The sequence below is a fragment of the Danio rerio genome, chromosome 6, assembly GCF_049306965.1.
Source record: "Danio rerio strain Tuebingen ecotype United States chromosome 6, GRCz12tu, whole genome shotgun sequence".
Classification (NCBI taxonomy): domain Eukaryota; kingdom Metazoa; phylum Chordata; class Actinopteri; order Cypriniformes; family Danionidae; genus Danio; species Danio rerio.
The window spans coordinates 41,273,097-41,290,405 of NC_133181.1; the positions used below are offsets into that span (position 1 = coordinate 41,273,097).

General features: G+C 35.5%; 1 protein-coding gene across 1 annotated transcript in view; it reads left to right on the forward strand.

Annotated features, from left to right (window-relative positions):
• atp10a (ATPase phospholipid transporting 10A) overlaps positions 1–12,900 on the forward strand; it is a 106,834-nt gene extending 93,934 nt beyond the window's left edge. Inside the window, exons 19-21 of the mRNA XM_690464.8 lie at positions 691–795; positions 3,728–3,915; positions 6,295–12,900. Of these exons, the coding sequence (XP_695556.3) occupies positions 691–795; positions 3,728–3,915; positions 6,295–7,006 (1,005 nt within the window). The 3' untranslated portion in view covers positions 7,007–12,900. The remainder of the gene's footprint in view (positions 1–690; positions 796–3,727; positions 3,916–6,294) is intronic.
• Positions 12,901–17,309: the final 4,409 nt, after the last annotated feature.

The following is a 17,309-nucleotide window of genomic DNA, read 5'->3' on the forward strand; positions in this document are numbered from 1 at the left end:
ATATATATATATATATATATATATATATATATATATATATATATATATATATATATTTGCAAATATATATATATTTTTAATTTAATTATTCAAGTTTCCCTTTGTGGCCCTGATTTGACAAGGAGGCAGAGACAAGGGAACAGAGGTGGTCTGACAACCCACTAGGTTTGGGCCTGCCATAAACCCCCAAGTTCCCTTGACTCCACCCCCCTGTCAAATTAGGGACACAAAGTGAAACGTTCAAAAAGTAAAAACAGCATCGCAAACTCACAGTTGACTAAGCAAATCAAAATAAGCGTTACAATTGACTGGATGGGTTTTGTAAAGCAATGCAATTTTTGTTAGCAAAATTATTTTTTATTTATTTTCGCTTTGTAATTTTTGGAGATTTGCATGTATTTATTTTATTTTTTTGCTCAATACCTTATTTTTTGTTTGCAAACCTTTTTTTTATTTTGCAAGTGCATATGGCCCTAGACTGACTCAATAGATTGAACATATAAAAACGGGAAATTATTAAGATATTAAGACTTTTTAAAATGTTGTTTTTTCCACATGGATTGTATTAATTGCATTCACAGTGAAAATGTCAAATTGTAATCATTTCTTCCATTTTCTATTTATTGGAATAATGCACAAAGCGATCATGGTTGGTAAAATTATTCATGGCTGAATGTCGTCTGATTTCAGGCTTATATTGACTCTGATGTGGACTTGTTTACGTGGGGTACTCCCATCACTACCTTGGCACTCTTCACTATTTTGCTGCACTTGGGCATCGAAACCAAAACCTGGGTGAGTCTTTTAATCTTATCAAATGAGTTTTGTTCTTAAGATCACTGAAACTTGTGACACTAAATGTCATTTTACTGGGTGTCTTCTGCAAGTCTATGAAAACTAAAAAAGATATTAAAACTTTTTTAAAAATAGTATTTTTAAAAAAGTATTGTAGCCTTGTTTGACTGTTTTTAAAGCAAAATAATACATTCTTAAAAACAATTCTCTTATTAAAATTGAACTTTTGATTTGCTGCTTAAAGGCAAGGCAAGTTTATTCATATAGCACATTTCGTACACAATGGTAATTCAAAGTGCTATACATAAGCAGGAATTTAAAAGACAAGAAAATAAAAACAAACAATAAAAATGATTAAAGCAGATTAAAATGTGTTAAACAGGTTATAAAAGAATGAAAAAGAAAAGAAAGATATAAAAATGAGATCTTTCAGGCCATTAAAGGCACAGCTAAACAGATGGGCTTGCAATCTTGATTTAAATGTGCTCAATGTTGGAGCACAGCTGATCATTTTTGAAGCTGATTCCAGCATTGGGGGGTGTAGTAGCTGTAGGCCAATTCCCCCTGCTTTGACTGAACTCTTGGAATTTCTAGTTGATATAATCCTAAAGATCTGTACTAGTTTTTGGACTGTTATCATAAGTTATGTTGTTTGATAAGCTCCATATTTGGCTTCAGTTCTGACTAATCTAATGTATATGCACATATAGGATATTGTATAGCTTCATAGTAAAAATGTGAATTCAAAAGATTTGTGAGGGGTGTACTTGTATATGCTGAGCAGTGTACATAATTGATGAAAAAATGTACATATTAAAGAAAACCTACTGTTACTCAGGTTGCAGTTTTTTTATCTAGCAATTTTTTGTACTGTAAAAATATGTAGAATTATTTTAACTGATTTAAATTATTTTTGTTGCTAAAATAAATATGAAAATTGTTGCATTCACTTTTTTTGTTCTAAACATATTGGCATTTATTTTAATGGTACACCTCTTTAAAAAGCTCTTACACCTGACTAAAAAATCACCTTGAAGCCGATTTTGAACTCCTGTGGCATTTTATTATTTACTCTAACAGCTTCGTTGCTAACCCATTGCCTTCATACATCATTGTTAATTAAACTTGCTGCAAAACAGTTCATTAGGCTGTCGCAGCATGTGCACAATTACATACGTCTTGTGTACAATCAATGTGACAAACTTTAGCATTTAGAAACGAAGTGCTTCAGCTGAAATCAGAAGCTCATCCCACACACATACACGAAAAGAGAGAGAGAGAGCACACATTTCCTTTTTTCCTCGATGTAGCGAAAGATCATTAAGCAGGGAGCCTTCGTGATTGGTTTAAACCAGGAGAATCTGCGCCATCAGGGGTCAGACATCAGGTTGACAGGCTGCGCAGGAATCCTTCATTCAGCCCACTGTGCTTGTCTCATTTGCTCCCCGCGCCGGCCAAACACAGCCGACACACACCGGGTGGCCAGAGCTAATAGTTGATCTTGCCCATGCGTGTCCTGTGGTGGGTCATGAACCACATTTATATATGTGCACTGCAGCCCATACCTGCCTCTCCTCCATTTTTCCCGCTTTTCGTGAGTCGCTGTTTTAGATTTATGACGGCGGATTGGATTAGAGCTTTTTCCATTACACCGGTGCTGTAAATTTTCTGCTGACAAGTTTCGGTGCGTGAAAAATGTCCTCTGCAGCCTCACTGTCTTTCCGGACATGATGACGGCTTCTGGTGGGAAAGAGGCCGTTCTTCACAGTAAATGGCTCAAGTAGAGAGTAAACGTTTCCAATAGTTGGACTGGCAGTTTCATCGCTCCATGTGCTGCCCGGAGAAATGAATACATGTAGCAGAGAGAGCAAGTGAAAGACCCTATTTTTTGGGGTCATTCGAGGTGAGGTCAGTGTGGAGGTCAAGTATGTGTGAAAAGGTCATCTGTGCACAATCTAGGTGTGGATGTTTTAATTTTTTAAAGATATTTATAGAGTTCACCCAGAAAGTTATTCTATTAATTATTCACCCTCTTGCCATTTTGAACCAGAGACGCTAGGTCATCTTCAATACAAATTAGGATATTTTAGATATCTGAGAGCTCCCTCATCCTCCATAGACAAGTGCAGAAAGGTGCCAAATAATGTGCTGTCTGTGAACATTATAAAGCCCAGAGAATACTTTTGTACGCACATAAAACAGGATCTCGATATCAGTATTTTGCGATCATATATGAGCACTATGCTATGGAGACGCGAAAGGGATAAGGTGGTTGTGGGGGGGCGGGGAATAGATTGGAGAAAAAAAGTCAAAGTATTGTGTTCCCTCTCAAAATTGTTTTGCCACAAACACTTCCTGTTCACTTCATACATGTCAACTCTCCCTGAATTCTCCTGTATTTTACTTTTCTATCTGGCTATCATCCTATCATTGAGTATTTTACCATATTTCTCCATATTTTTAATCTTGAGAGCACGACAAAATTAATATAAAATTGTCTGCATTCACTTTCTTTCCATTAAAGCTGTGTGTCGATCATCGCCCTTCCTATGCAACCTCTGAATAAGCGAATGCATGTAAAACACCTGTTTCACACGACAAGCGCGTGCAGAGCGTGAGCAGAGCGTGCGCAGCGCTTATGGAGAGCAGAAACAGCAAACAGGCGTTTGCCTTTCACACCGACTGCGTCAGTTTTGGTTGTCAGGATGATATAGGCCTATAGTTATAATAATATTTATACAATTTTATAATGATATTCATACATGATCAAACTCGTGTGCAACTTACTAAGCAAAACTAATACTAAAATTGTTTTAAATTTGCTTTTGTAGTTTAAGCCCAAATAAACATTTGTTGTCGTTTTCAAACAATATCAAAATATCAAATTGAATCCTGTTTGCAGCTCTTGTTTAACTCTTGAATTGTTTGACAGACGTGGATGAACTGGGTGTCGATTGGCTTCAGTATGGCCCTCTTCTTTACTGTGGCGCTGTGCTATAACGCCTCCTGCCCGACCTGTTTCTCTCCCTCCAACACCTACTGGACCATGCAGAGGCTGCTGGGAGATCCGCTCTTCTACCTACTGTGTGTCGTCACACCTGTCGCCGCTCTTCTGCCCAGGTATACAAATTTGATTACAACTTAATGGAAATATTTGATTTCATTAAAATTATTTGGGCTGATTGTTTATTTTGTGTGCTGGAATTTTATTGCTGCATGTAGCAATTCTGTTAGTTTTGCATTTTGATGTTTTGGGTTCCAAAGTTTGGAGTTTTTATTTTTATTATTTAATTTATTATTGTTTTTTTGTTTTCATTTTCAATTAACAGTTAAATAGTTGTGAGAAGTACAGAAATCATTCAATAATTTTTCCTTCAGCTTAGTCCCATTATTCATCAGCGAAATGAACCGCCAACTTATCCAGCATATGTTTCAGGCAGCAGATGCCCTTCCAGCTGCAACCCAGTTCTCAGGAAACAACCATACACTCTCGTTCTTACTCAAACACTACGGCCAATTCAGTTTATTCAATTCCCCTATAGCGCATGTCTGTGGGTTTGTGAAAGAAACCGGAGCACCCGGAGGAAACCCACACCAACACGGGGAGAACATGCAAACTCCACACAGAAATGCCAACTGACCTAGCCGAGGCTCGAACCAGTGACCTTCTTGCTGTGAGCCACTATCTCGGCCAAGAAGTACAGAATTAATTCTTATAATTAAAATGGTATAATAATGTGTCATTTAAAATGGGGTTTTCCAAAATTGTGTTTCATAGGAGTGCTGTATGGCTTTTCAGGTTAATCAACAGCTAATAATAAAATTATGTTATTGAATAATAATAATAATAAAAATCTTCATTAATGTAGCTAATTAAAACAAACAATGGCTATTAAAAACTAAATTATTCAGATGATTAATTTAATTAACACTACGGCTAGTAGGCGGTAATTTTGAACATTTTAAAATTGTAATTTTCTTAAAATAATACCACAAATCTATATTACCCTGACTTTGATATGACCTCCTGCACTTCAATGTCTACTTTTCCCTTGTGACTTTGAATATGCATACTTCTGTTGCCAAGCAACTTCCTGCTAACATAAACATAATTTCTTATAACAAAAACATGACTTCAAATACGTCTCTTAAAACGGCATATTCAGTGCCGCAAAAAAGCCTTTCCCCCTGCTTGTGAAAGTGAAAATAGAATCGGGTATGGATCTTTGATGACAGTCTAATAGACTACAAAACGATATGATGTATTATTAAATAGATCATATTTTAAGGCTAATGACTTCATAAAACACGACAACGAACATTCAAAGCTTAATTCTAATATCTAGATAGAAGCTTTGCATGTAAACATTTCATGAAAATAGGCCTGTCACGATATCGCTGCTCGCGCTTGTAGTGTGAAACGGGTGTTTTACATGCATTTACTGAGTCAGAGGTTGCATAGGAAGGGCAATGATCAACACAGCTTTAATAGAAAGAAAGTGCAGACATTTTTATATTCATTTCATTGTGCTTTCAAGATTAAAAAAAAAAAATATGGGAGAAATATGGGAAAATACTTAATGATAGGATGATAGCCAGATGGAATGGTAAAATACAGGAAAATCCGAAGAGGGTTGACATGAATGAAGTGAACAGGAAGTGTTTGTGGAATAACAGTTTTGAGAGGGAACGCAATACTTTCCAATGTTTTGTTGTACGATATATTGCACCAAAATATTCAGCGATTTAAACAATTATATTGTCATTTTAAGACCTTTTAATGCCAGAATGACGGCATGATATCGTCAAAATGCAAGTGCAATTTTCCTGAGAACACGCACTGTTTTATTCCTAAGAATATTTAACTTTATTTTAGTCATTTTAACAATTTAATAATTAGGCATTGGAATCAGAATGTGAAAACGTATATCTTGAATAAATAATAATTAATGTTAACACAGGTGCAAGGTTGTTGCAGTACCAGAGGCTGCAATATCTGCTACCAGATCTATTTTCAATTGTCTGACACCCACATGAAGATTTACTAAAGTAATTTATAATAATTACTGTAGTGTTTTAACCATGCTGACACTGACACCTCCAACAGAGATAGAGAGGTTCACAATCAGCTAAAATGTTGCAAGAATTGTTTTTTTATGTATGGGATCACCAAAAGTAATTGAGGGCATGTCCATGTGTTGTGCGATAAGTAATATAGTCACAGGTTAACATGAAAATTTAAAAACTTATATGAGAGCTTATGGTAATTCTAGTAGTTCTGGAATTCAGGTCGTTCCAGTGTTAAAACAATACAATCAATATTTGTCAGAATAATTCAGATTTTTAGTGAAAACATTTGTTGAATGTTGATGGATGAAATCTGATTCCAGCACTTTCTCATATTTAGGCCATGTAACTGCAGACCTTATGGGAGCTTTAGTTCGTGCTGTCTCCTTTTCTATTTACTTTTGCTGACTCTCAGTTGTTTTCATTTCTCAGATACTGTTATAGAGCCTGTCAGGGAACTCTATTCCCAAATCCTGTCCACATGGGAAGACAACTGGACAAACTGCCAGTGGAGATGCGCAGACTGGTCCTGAGTCAGAGCCAGATGAAGCTGGGCTCCCTTGGGTCGCTCTTCGCCCCTCGCGCCCCATTTTTCCCCCTTTGTAGGCCTTTCCAGAAAGACTACCGGCCTAAAGCAAAGCAAAGCCACGTGAGCAGCACCAAACCAAAGGAAAAATCTCTCGCCAGCCCCATCTCGTCAAAGAGCGTGGAGATGCGGGACACCCCGGTAAGCTCAAAGAACTCAGACAACCATATCAAACTCAACTTCAGAAAGCAGGACAAAGCTCAGTCCTGCCGACAGGCCTCAGACGGGCCAGTCCCAGAGAACTTATGCTATGTGAAGGAACCATCGAGTCCCATTACAGGCACTCTGCCATACACCAAAGACACTCCTGCATCCAGGACACTTTTAGAAAGCACAGGACTGGAGGTCCCGCTGAGCCCAACAGGCCTGCTACTCTCCTCCACTCCTCTGCTTTCACAAACTGAGACTATGCAGCTCACCTCGCCACCCGCTAGCTGCTTTTTGGGACAAAAGCTAAACGACGAGGAGCTTTCAAACCAAAAATCCCTACTAAAACAGTCCCAGGACAGGGATCACAGCTGCCTACCAGAACATTCACTCAAAACTACATTTCTATGATGCTTTCTACCTGTTATGCTGAATCCAATTTGCACGATAGCTTTAAGAAATGTTATTATATATTCATGATTATTTTATGAAGATATAGGTTTGGTACTACATATATATAGATATATATTTTAGATGTATAAAGTTTAGATTAAAGGTTGTTCTGTTTTTTGAGAGATTGAGTGAGTGAGTGTGGCCAGCATATGCAAACTGGATGGTCTTTTATTTTACTTTACTATGACTGATTTTTTTTTCTTTCCTTTTTTTTTTTTCTTGTTTGGAAACCATCTCAAAAGTGGAGGAGGGTTGTTTCTCCAAGCAGAAGCAGTCCAGATACATTCCTTTATCTGTTTATTTGGACCTGGATGTTCTGGCGCACTTTATAGAGCCTTCCTCTCCTACCGTTAGACAATGCTGATAGCACTACACTCATACTTCCCATTCCCAGAACCAAAAACAAAACAAAAATAACGGTACCCTTCGCAGTCAGTAGCTAAACAAATTCCAGAGATCCTTTACAAAAAGTGTACTTGAGGAGTCCTGAACTAATATTTGCTTTTAAATTAAAGTTTCAAACCGATCAAGAACTAATCTGCTTGAAAGTTCACTCAAATATAAAAATGTCTTTATTTGCATTCATTACATTTGTTTTCATTACATTTGTGAATTTGCAGCCATTAACCTCTATAGTATTTTTGGTTCCTACTAAGGTTGTCAATGGCTGCTGCCATTTTTCTGAATTTCTTTCTTCTGTTGAACACAAAACCAGGTATTGAGAAAAATTGCAGCAGCCATTGACAACCTTACTAAGAACCAAAAATACCATAGAAGTCACACCATACCAGAAGGCTGCTACTTTCCAGCATTTTTTCTTTGTGTTCAGTAGAAGAGAAGAAATTTTTTTGACTGAAACATCTCTTTAATAACTACATTTTAGCACATATTTTATCTATTTGTGTTGCAAAAAAAAAAAAAAAAGATGTGCTGTGACAAACCTTATTCTGACTTTGACTCTGACATCATTTATGTATTTCTGGCTTCAAATTATTGGAAAATTTAATAATCGTAATTAATCATGTCCATGAATGATCTCATTTACAATCCCATTAAAACAAGTTTTTTGAATTTTAGAAAAAGTCTTGGTCACTTTAAATTAATTGTTATACAATCAATCTGAGAAGATTGTTATTTACTCAGCCTCAAGTTGTTTGTCTTCTGCTGATAGATATTGTGAAGAATGTGGATGACCAAATCGATGTCTCTGCTTGTCCCTGATCATTTCAATCATTTCAGTATAAAACAACGAAAGTTAAGGCCAGGAATGGAATCCGCATTCTTCAAAAGTAAAAATGTCTTCATTTACTCGCACATTTGTGAATTTCTTTCTTCTGTTGAACAAGAAAACAAGACCTTCAAAAGATTTTCAGCCATTAACAACCTTAGTAGGAACCAAAAACTTCCTTAGTATGAAGTCAATGGCTGCTGCTTTCCAAACTTTGTGTTCAATAGAAGAGAAGAACATTTTGGGGTAAACTATCCCTTTAGTAAATAAATAGTAATATATTCTATCTATTTCTCTTACAAAAAACAAAAATGTGACATTCTGGGTTCAAATTATTGGAAAACTTAAACATGTCCATGAATAATGCCATTTACAATCCAATTAAACACATATGTACTAGAAATAGGGTAGAGTTTTAGAAATAGGCTTTAGTCATCTTGAATTATTTGTTATGCAATCAATATATCTTCTCCTGAAAGATAATATTATGAAGAATGTGGATAAGCAAATGAATGTCTGTGCTAGTCACCTCGAGATTTCCATAGTGTAAAACAACGAAAGTAGAGGCCATGAATGGAAATCTGCATTCTTCAAAATAATATCTCTGTGTTCAGACAAAAAACAAACTCAAAGTACTGAAACCAGTTACAAGTGTAAATGATGACAATTTTAACATTTGAGTGAACCATCCCTTTAACTATTAAACCTCGTTCAGAAGTCGCCATTTTTCGCAGTCATGTAGCCACATTTTACTCATGGCGTTTCGCTTAATACGTTCTTGATTCGTCACATTCCCCGTTCATGTTGATTTAAGGATTACTTCCTGCTTTACACACTATTTGTGAAGTGTTAGTCTTTAAATGTGTTGTTTGTGTGTATAGATGCACTCTACAATTATCAAGATTACAATTTATGTTATTACATACACGTTTACTCGATTGCGTTCCGTTACTGAAGCTCTTAGACGTCTACCAGACCCTAAAATGGCTTTCTGTCCTCTAGCACAGTTAAGGTTTCCTTGTGTTTCATGCATATACAGATGGTGCTTGTGGCAGGCTCTTGCTTGAGTGTTTGTTTGTATGTCTTGTTTTAGTTATTATACTATATGCTGCTGCTTTTGTTTCTACACACGTTCCTGCAGGATAGGAGATTTATATATAGTTACATTCATCCAGTGCTTTAGGCAGCAGAGGCGTCAGGCTACTTATCGTTTATTGACCACGTACTGTCCTAGGGCATAGCCTTTGGGGATTTGATTCAGTGCGTATGCGAACATGCTGATATCGCAGCCATACTTTGTTTGCTTTAAGCTTTTTTACAGCCTTATCAGTTGATATGTGTACACACACTGTTATTTGCGATGATTGTTTTTCTGCTGTTTATTTCGTACAAGATCATTGACCAAAGATGCTTGGAGCACATGACTGCTGGAGACGTTTGTACTGTAACCGCTAGCTTGAGCTGATTTCTTGATCCTTTTCATTGGCTCAGAAATGGTTCAAGATGAGTTTTTTTTTTTTTTTTTCTCACCTTCATCTCAGATTCTTTTTCTTAAAGTGTTAGTTCACCCACAAATTAAAAATGTTAATAATTACTCCTCTGCTTATTATTTTGAGACCTTCGTTCATCTGGAATGCAAATGGCGAAATTTTAGATGAAATCCCAGAGCTCTCTTATCTACCATATACAGCAGTGATCTAAAGACTTTTAGAGCCTGGAAAATAAAATATTGGGTATTACTTTATTTTTATGGTCTCTTTAACACATTTTGTGGAATTTAGGTGACATTGCGTCTACATGCCAACTAATTCTCAATAGATTGTAGGGTTAAAGTTAGTGTAGGTTGACATGTACTTGCAAAGTTTCTTAAAGTCAGTTAAATGTCTGCTAAAGGAGCACTATCAGCAGATATTAAACAGACAGTCTACTAATACTCAAATGAGAAGTAATTGGCAACTTTTAGTCAACAAAATGTGCAATAGGGACCATCAAAATAAAGTCTTGGATAAAGTAAATGGATTTCATCTGAAGTGTCTGAATGGCATAATGGGGTGAATAATGACAGAAATGACATTCTTGGGTGAACTAACCCTTTAGTTTGACCAAAAACTTAAGATTTGTAGCTAAAAGCGTTTATAATATGAATCTCAAAGGCAAAGCAAATATGAATACTCACAGCTTATGACAGTACATTAAGGTCTTAAAAGGAATGATTGATTTGTGCAAGATAAACTGTTTCATATACACTCTCAGAAATAGAGGTTTGCGAGCTGTTACTGGGGTGGTACTTTTTCAAAAGTTACACATTTGTACTTGAAGGGTCCAAATTGGTACCTCAAAAGTATATATTAGTACCTAAAAAAATTTAAGAGAAACACTTTTGTACTTTTTAGGTTCTAATATGTACCCTTGAGGTATTAATATGGTCTTTTTAGGTAAAAAAGTGTGTCTTTTGAAAAGGTACCACACTAGTGACAGCTTGCGTACCTTCATTTCTGAGAGTGCAGACTTCAGTTTTGCGCACTGTTATCATGCAAAGCTGAGATCTATGGATTGTCGGAAAGCTTTTGGATTTCATCTAAAGACCAACAACAACAAAAAAGATTTGTAGCTAAAAGCATTTATAAAATGAAACTCAAAGGCAAAGCAAATATAAAATACTCGTAGCTTCTGAGAATACGTGGAGGTCTTGAGTGAAATGTTTGATTTGTGCAAGATAAATTATTTCATATAGACATTTTTGCACACAAACCAGTTGTTTCAGATTTGTTTTGCCTGTTTGCTTTGGTTTTTTGACTCTAAAAGTGAAGCTAGCTGTTAACATGCGTTTTTAAACCAATTTCCTGCCATGATTCTTGTTCTGCAGTAAAAGCAAAATCACCTACATCCTTGTCCCGAGTAGAAAATTAATAGCAAAGCTTCATTTTTGAGTCATGTGATAACTCTTGATATTCCAAATCAGTTTTGGCTTTCTGTTTGATGCAAAAATATGTTTTGTTGTATTTGTTTATCAATTTTTTGATTGTCATCAACATTAATTGCTTCCAACAGAATGTCATGAGGGTGTGTACATGATGACAGAGTTGTCATTATTCAGCCGAGCTTTCCATTTAAGTGCCTTTCTACCCTCAACTCTTGTATCCAATTTTTTTTTTCCAATACAGGAATCTCGCCCTCAGGAACACAAGCAAACCTTCACGAAAACATTCCATTTTAATCAGTCTACGCTAAGATAATTAGCAGACTAGACTGTGACCGTGTACCTTCTCATCACCTAAAACCTTTAGTCTGTATAATAGACAGTTTAGATGAGCACGTGGGGTGTTTATTCTTTTGTTACGCAAGATATTATTCCCTGATTCAGCAAATGTCAGGGGTGTGGTGTATTACGGAGTCCCCTAGAGAGATGCTAAAATAGTTTTTATGAGATGATTTGTCATGCTGTGCTCGCATAACCTCAAGGCCTCACCAATCTGTTCATTCGGGATCTCATTTGGGCAAAACCGCTGATTTATGAACAGCCGACCAGGAGTTGTGTTGTGTTCGTTATGGAATGTGCTTGGGCCAAAAAAAAAATTGGGGGGTGTTACTTTTCAAAGCTCCTCAATTGTACTTTTGTGTCGTTCATAAACACACGAACCTCATGTTTGCTTTTTTGTGCTGGAGGGTTGATATGAAAAGATGGTAGAGTTTTTATAGAGGCTAATACAGTATTAAACTGGGTGTAATCGAGATTAAATGACTGATCGTGTTTGTATGTGTACACCAAACTATCCTTCAACACTAAAGAAGCTATTATGAAGCACACAAGTACTTTGCCCCTTCAGTTTTCTTCCGCGCAGCTCAGGTTCAACGTTTGTCGCTTTGAGCAATATTTTTTATGGCATCCTGGATTTTATTTTCGTAGATTTGATAGTGGATGAGTGCGAATATGCAAGAAAACCGTTTTATACAATGTGGAATATATGTTACGTGCCTTAACACTGGAGAACACATTATGTAGACGGCAATACATACAGTGAATTTTCTATATGTGCAGTATATGTAAAGTTATTCCGAGTTCTATCAATGAATGATGTTTAATAAATAACAATTTGGATTTTTTTTTTAAGAATTTAAAGAGATTATGCTGTGTTTTTACTATACATTTTCTGTTTATTTGTTGTTTTTGGATTGGAATGTGCCAGTACTTGGATCCCAGGTTTCAGGTCTGTCAAGTTCTTGGCCAAGCATCACATGCTGTAATAAAATCCATTCACAGCTGCATTCCAGAGCCTTTCCTTCACTTTAGGGCAGATCACCAGCAGGAATGCCGTCCTTCACCGTTTCTCATCGCACATGTTTAACTATTGGGTGGATTGTTCACACTCAGAATGATGTTTGTTACTGTCACCGCCGTGACTCTGTCTTATTGTACTGTAATCGGTGTTTAAGTCATACAGGAGTTCAGTATGTTCTCACTATAGACTCACTACATTGCCGGCCCTTCATGAAAACACACTTTTTTTTAAAGTGGTTCTGTGACTTTTGGGGGGTATTTGTTCAACTGTTCACTCATTCTTTGTTTGTTCCTTGGCAAGAACAGCATAATGTGTCAGAAAACTGAAATAAACGGTTAAAGATGGTTCCATTGGTCTCATTCACTTTGGGTTTTTTCTTCTTCTTTTTTTTTTTAGAATAAACAGTTTTTAGGAATTGGAATATTACAGAAAGATACTAACTTTAAAATCTAATTCAACCATGGTAATTCCTGTTAGGACCATGTTTATTACAGAACAGCATTTTATTAGAGTATTATCTTATCTTCACACATGCTAACTTGACAAAAAAAATCCTCTGTAATTTTGGCATGTGCTACAAATATGGACACCATAGATGGGAAGTTTCATTGTCTAGGGTCACAATTGTTGTTCATAATAAAGTGTTACCATATTAAGGACATATTATAATGCCTTTTACATGTTTACAGTCACTTTAAGCTGTAAAAGACCATAACAATGTTGGGATAAACAACGTTGAGATAGAAAAAAACTTAGAAAACCAACATGTGAATGATGTGATGTATTGAGTGGTGTGAAAGTGTTTGCCCCATTACAGATATATATATATATATATACACACACACACATATATATATGTGTGTGTGTGTATACACACACACACACACACACACACACACACACACACATATATATATATATATATATATATATATATATATATATATATATATATATATATATATATATATATATTTATATATATATACACATACTACAGCATCTCAATAGGATTTAGATCAGGACTTTGACTAGACCACTCCAAATTATTCATTTTGTTTTACTTCAGCCATTTGACTTTTCACTTCCCTGTATAATATTAGAATTCAAATAAATAAAGCTATATTTTTAGGATGTATTGCTTTCATTGCAGTGATGCATAGTAACACATAATAAGGCATTATGCATGCTTTATAACAGAATAAGAATGTCTTTGTTTTTTTTTGTTTTTTACATGTTTACAAGACATATTTGGTCGCTTTAAGCTGTAAAAGCATAACAATGTTGATATAAAAACTAACTTAGAAAATTAGAACATGTAAATGGGGATATAAACCGTGTGAAAAAGCAACGAGATAAAAAAAACTTAGAAAACCTCTTTTTTTGTCACATCAATATCTCACATCATCAAACAAATTTAAATATTAGTTATAAATTCATTCATTCATTCATTTTCTTGTTGGCTTAGTCCCTTTATTAATCTGGGGTCGCTACAGCGGAATGAACCGCCAACTTATCCAGCAAGTTTTTACACAGCAGATGCCCTTCCAGCCACATCCCATCTCTGTGACATAGTTATAAATTATACATTTATAAAAAATATAAATTTTAATATTAAGGTAACACAATATAAACCACATTTTGAGGTCATACTGCAGCATCTCAATAGGATTCAGATAGATAAAACTTTAGTTTTAGTATATATTATTACATTCAATACAGTGATTCAAAGTATGGCACATATCAGTTTATAAGGTATTTCACATGCATTATAACAGAATAAGTATGTCTTTTTACATGTTTACAGGACATCTTTAGTCACTTTAAGCTGTAAAAGACCATAACAATATTGGGATAACAAATGTTGAGGTAAAAATCACTTAGAAAACCAGAACATGTGAATGATGTGATGTATACAGTGTTGTAAAAAAGTATTTGCCTCATTACAGTTTTTTTTTTTTTATAAACATCTCATCATCATCAAATAAATTTAAATATTAGTCAAAGACAACACAATATGAACCAACTCTTTAAGGTCATACAGCAGCTCAATAGGATTCAGGTCAGGACTTTGACTAGGCCATTCCAAATTTTTCATTAGGATTTTTTTCAGCCATTCTTTTGGCTTTTTCTTATTTTCATTACAGTGATTCATAGTACAACACATTTTAACGCAGTTTATAAGGTATTATGCATGCATTATAACAGAACAAGAATGTCGTTTAACATGTTTACAAGACATATTTGGTCACTTTAAGCTGTAAAAGAACAATGTTGGCATAAACAATGTTGACAATTTAGAAAACAGCTTTTTTTTGTCATACAAATATCTCAGATAATTAAACAAATTTAAATATTAGTTAATAATATTTAATATTAATTTCAACCACCTTTTTAAGGTCATGCTACAGCATCTTAATAGAAGTCAGGTCAGGACTTTGACAAGGCACACCAAAATCTTCATTTTTTTTTTTTTTCTTCAGCCATTCTTTTGGCTTTTTTCACATCCCTGTATACTATAATTAGAATTCAGATCACACCTCTGCATAGCATTCAGATGTATAATATTACAGTATATTTAGTTTGCATTATTACTGTCATAATAGTGATCTATGGTATGACACGTTACAACAGTTTATTGAGGCATTGTGCATGCATTATAACAGAATAAGAAGGTTTTTTAATGCATTATCAATGCAGGCTTCATAGTCAGTGTCCTTCTCGCTCATTTTCTTCTGTTGCCTCAACATTCTCTGAAGTGCATCATACACGTTTGCAAGCACATGCGGGTGAGTAAATGATGACAGGTGTTTGATGATTTGTGCTTGAGCTGTTCTTGTACTAACACACACCTCAGCGGCTGTTGTTTCTCTCAGTGGTCTTCAGCACGATGTAATTGCTGTGTGGATGTGCTCACCTCAGGCCGCAGCCGGACACTTTTCCCTCTGGGAATGATATACACTACTAGCAGTGGCTGGAAACATCTGTCAGCTCAAGAAATGCTAGGTCACCCAGCGGCACGATGGTGTTTGGTGATTTTTTATTTATTTTTTTTAATGGCCTTTAACTGGTGTTACACAGTGGCTGAGTTATGACATTTACTTGACGGAAAACACCCAATAATATCTTATGTGTGTGTGTTTTAAAGTGATATTTTTAGAATACGTCTCAGAGGAGAGACAGAAATATACCCAGTGATAAGTGCTGTACTGCTTTTTCTTTAGGTTTTGATTTTCTTTTTTTAGGGGTGGGATGTTTTATTTGCTCATTTTGGTGTTAAAAATTGTATATTTCTTTCAAATGAATGCCATTGCAAATTGACTTTGCAAATGTGTTATGATTTTGTAAATAAGTGTTATTATAATTAAGTAAAACTGTACAGTAGACAAGATGTACCTTTGTTTGTGTGTGAGTGGGAAGGTGGTTTAAGAGGACACACTTTTTATAATTACATAGGTATGACCCATGTATTAATATGCTGAGGTGGTTTAAAGACATGCCCTTTCACCATATCTCATCTCCTGATTTCATTGAGTCTTGTCTCATCTCGTATCGTATCGTCTCTTTATGCCTCGGTTCATCAAGCTCTTCTTTTTTCTTTCTCTGCTCTTACCTGGTTTTGTTTTCTTGACCTTGCCCCGTTTCTCATTTCTCGCCTCTTCATATCCTCTCTTCTCATCTCTTCTCTACTCTTCTCTTCTCTTCTCAGAAACCATAAAAAAAATTGGCTTCAACGTTAAACTTCACTTTCCCGCTGTTTACAAAAGTCGCTTTAACCAAGTCCCTGTTTTTCCCTTCCTTTTTCATATATTCTCTCCTGTCTCTTCTGTTCTCTTCTTTTAGCTTCTATTTTATTTGCTTTTCTTCTCATCTAGTCTCTTCTTGTTTCTTCTTTTTTCTCTCTTGCCTCATCTAGTCTCTTCTCTTTTCATTTATTCTCTTCTCATACTGTCTTGTCTCTCCTCGTCTCTTTCTTTCCCTTCTCCTATGTTCTCTCATACTCTCTTCTCTTCTTTTGGCTTCTCTTATCTTTTCTTTTCTTTGCTTTTCTTCTCATCCAGTCTCTTCTCTTTTTGCCAAATTTTTTCTCTTCTCTTCTTTTAGCTTCTTTTATCTTTTCTTTTTTTCTTGCCTCATCTTTTCTTTCATCTCTTCTAGTCTCTTCTCTTTTCATTTATTCTCTTCTCATACTGTCTCGTCTCGTCTCTTGCTTTCCCTTTCCTTCCCTTCTTCTATGTTCTCTCCTCCTCTCATACTCTCTCTTCTCTTCTTTTGGCTTTTTTATCTTCTCCTTTCTTCGCTTTTCTTCTCATCTAGTCTCTTTTCTTTTCTTCTCTTCTTGCCTCATCTTGTATCTCGTCTCTTCTAGTCTCATCTCTCATTTATCATTTCATTTATCATCTCATTTATTTTCTTCTCATACTGTCTCGTCTCTTCCCTTCCCTTCTAATATATTTTCTCCTCCTCTCATACTGTCTCTTCTCTTCACTTCTTTTAGCTTCTTTTATATTCTCTGCTTTTCTTCTCATCTAGTCTCTTGTTTCTTCTTCTTTCTTCCCTCTTCTCTTTTCCTCTCTTCTTGCCTCATCTTTTCTCTCACCTCGTCTCTTCTAGTCTCTTCTCTTCTCATGCTGTCTCGTCTCTTTCCTTCCCTTCTATATTCTCTCCCCCTCTAATACTGTCTTTTCTCATCTCTTCACTTCTCATATATTCTCTCCTCTTTTCATTTATTCTCTTCTTTTAGCATTTTTTA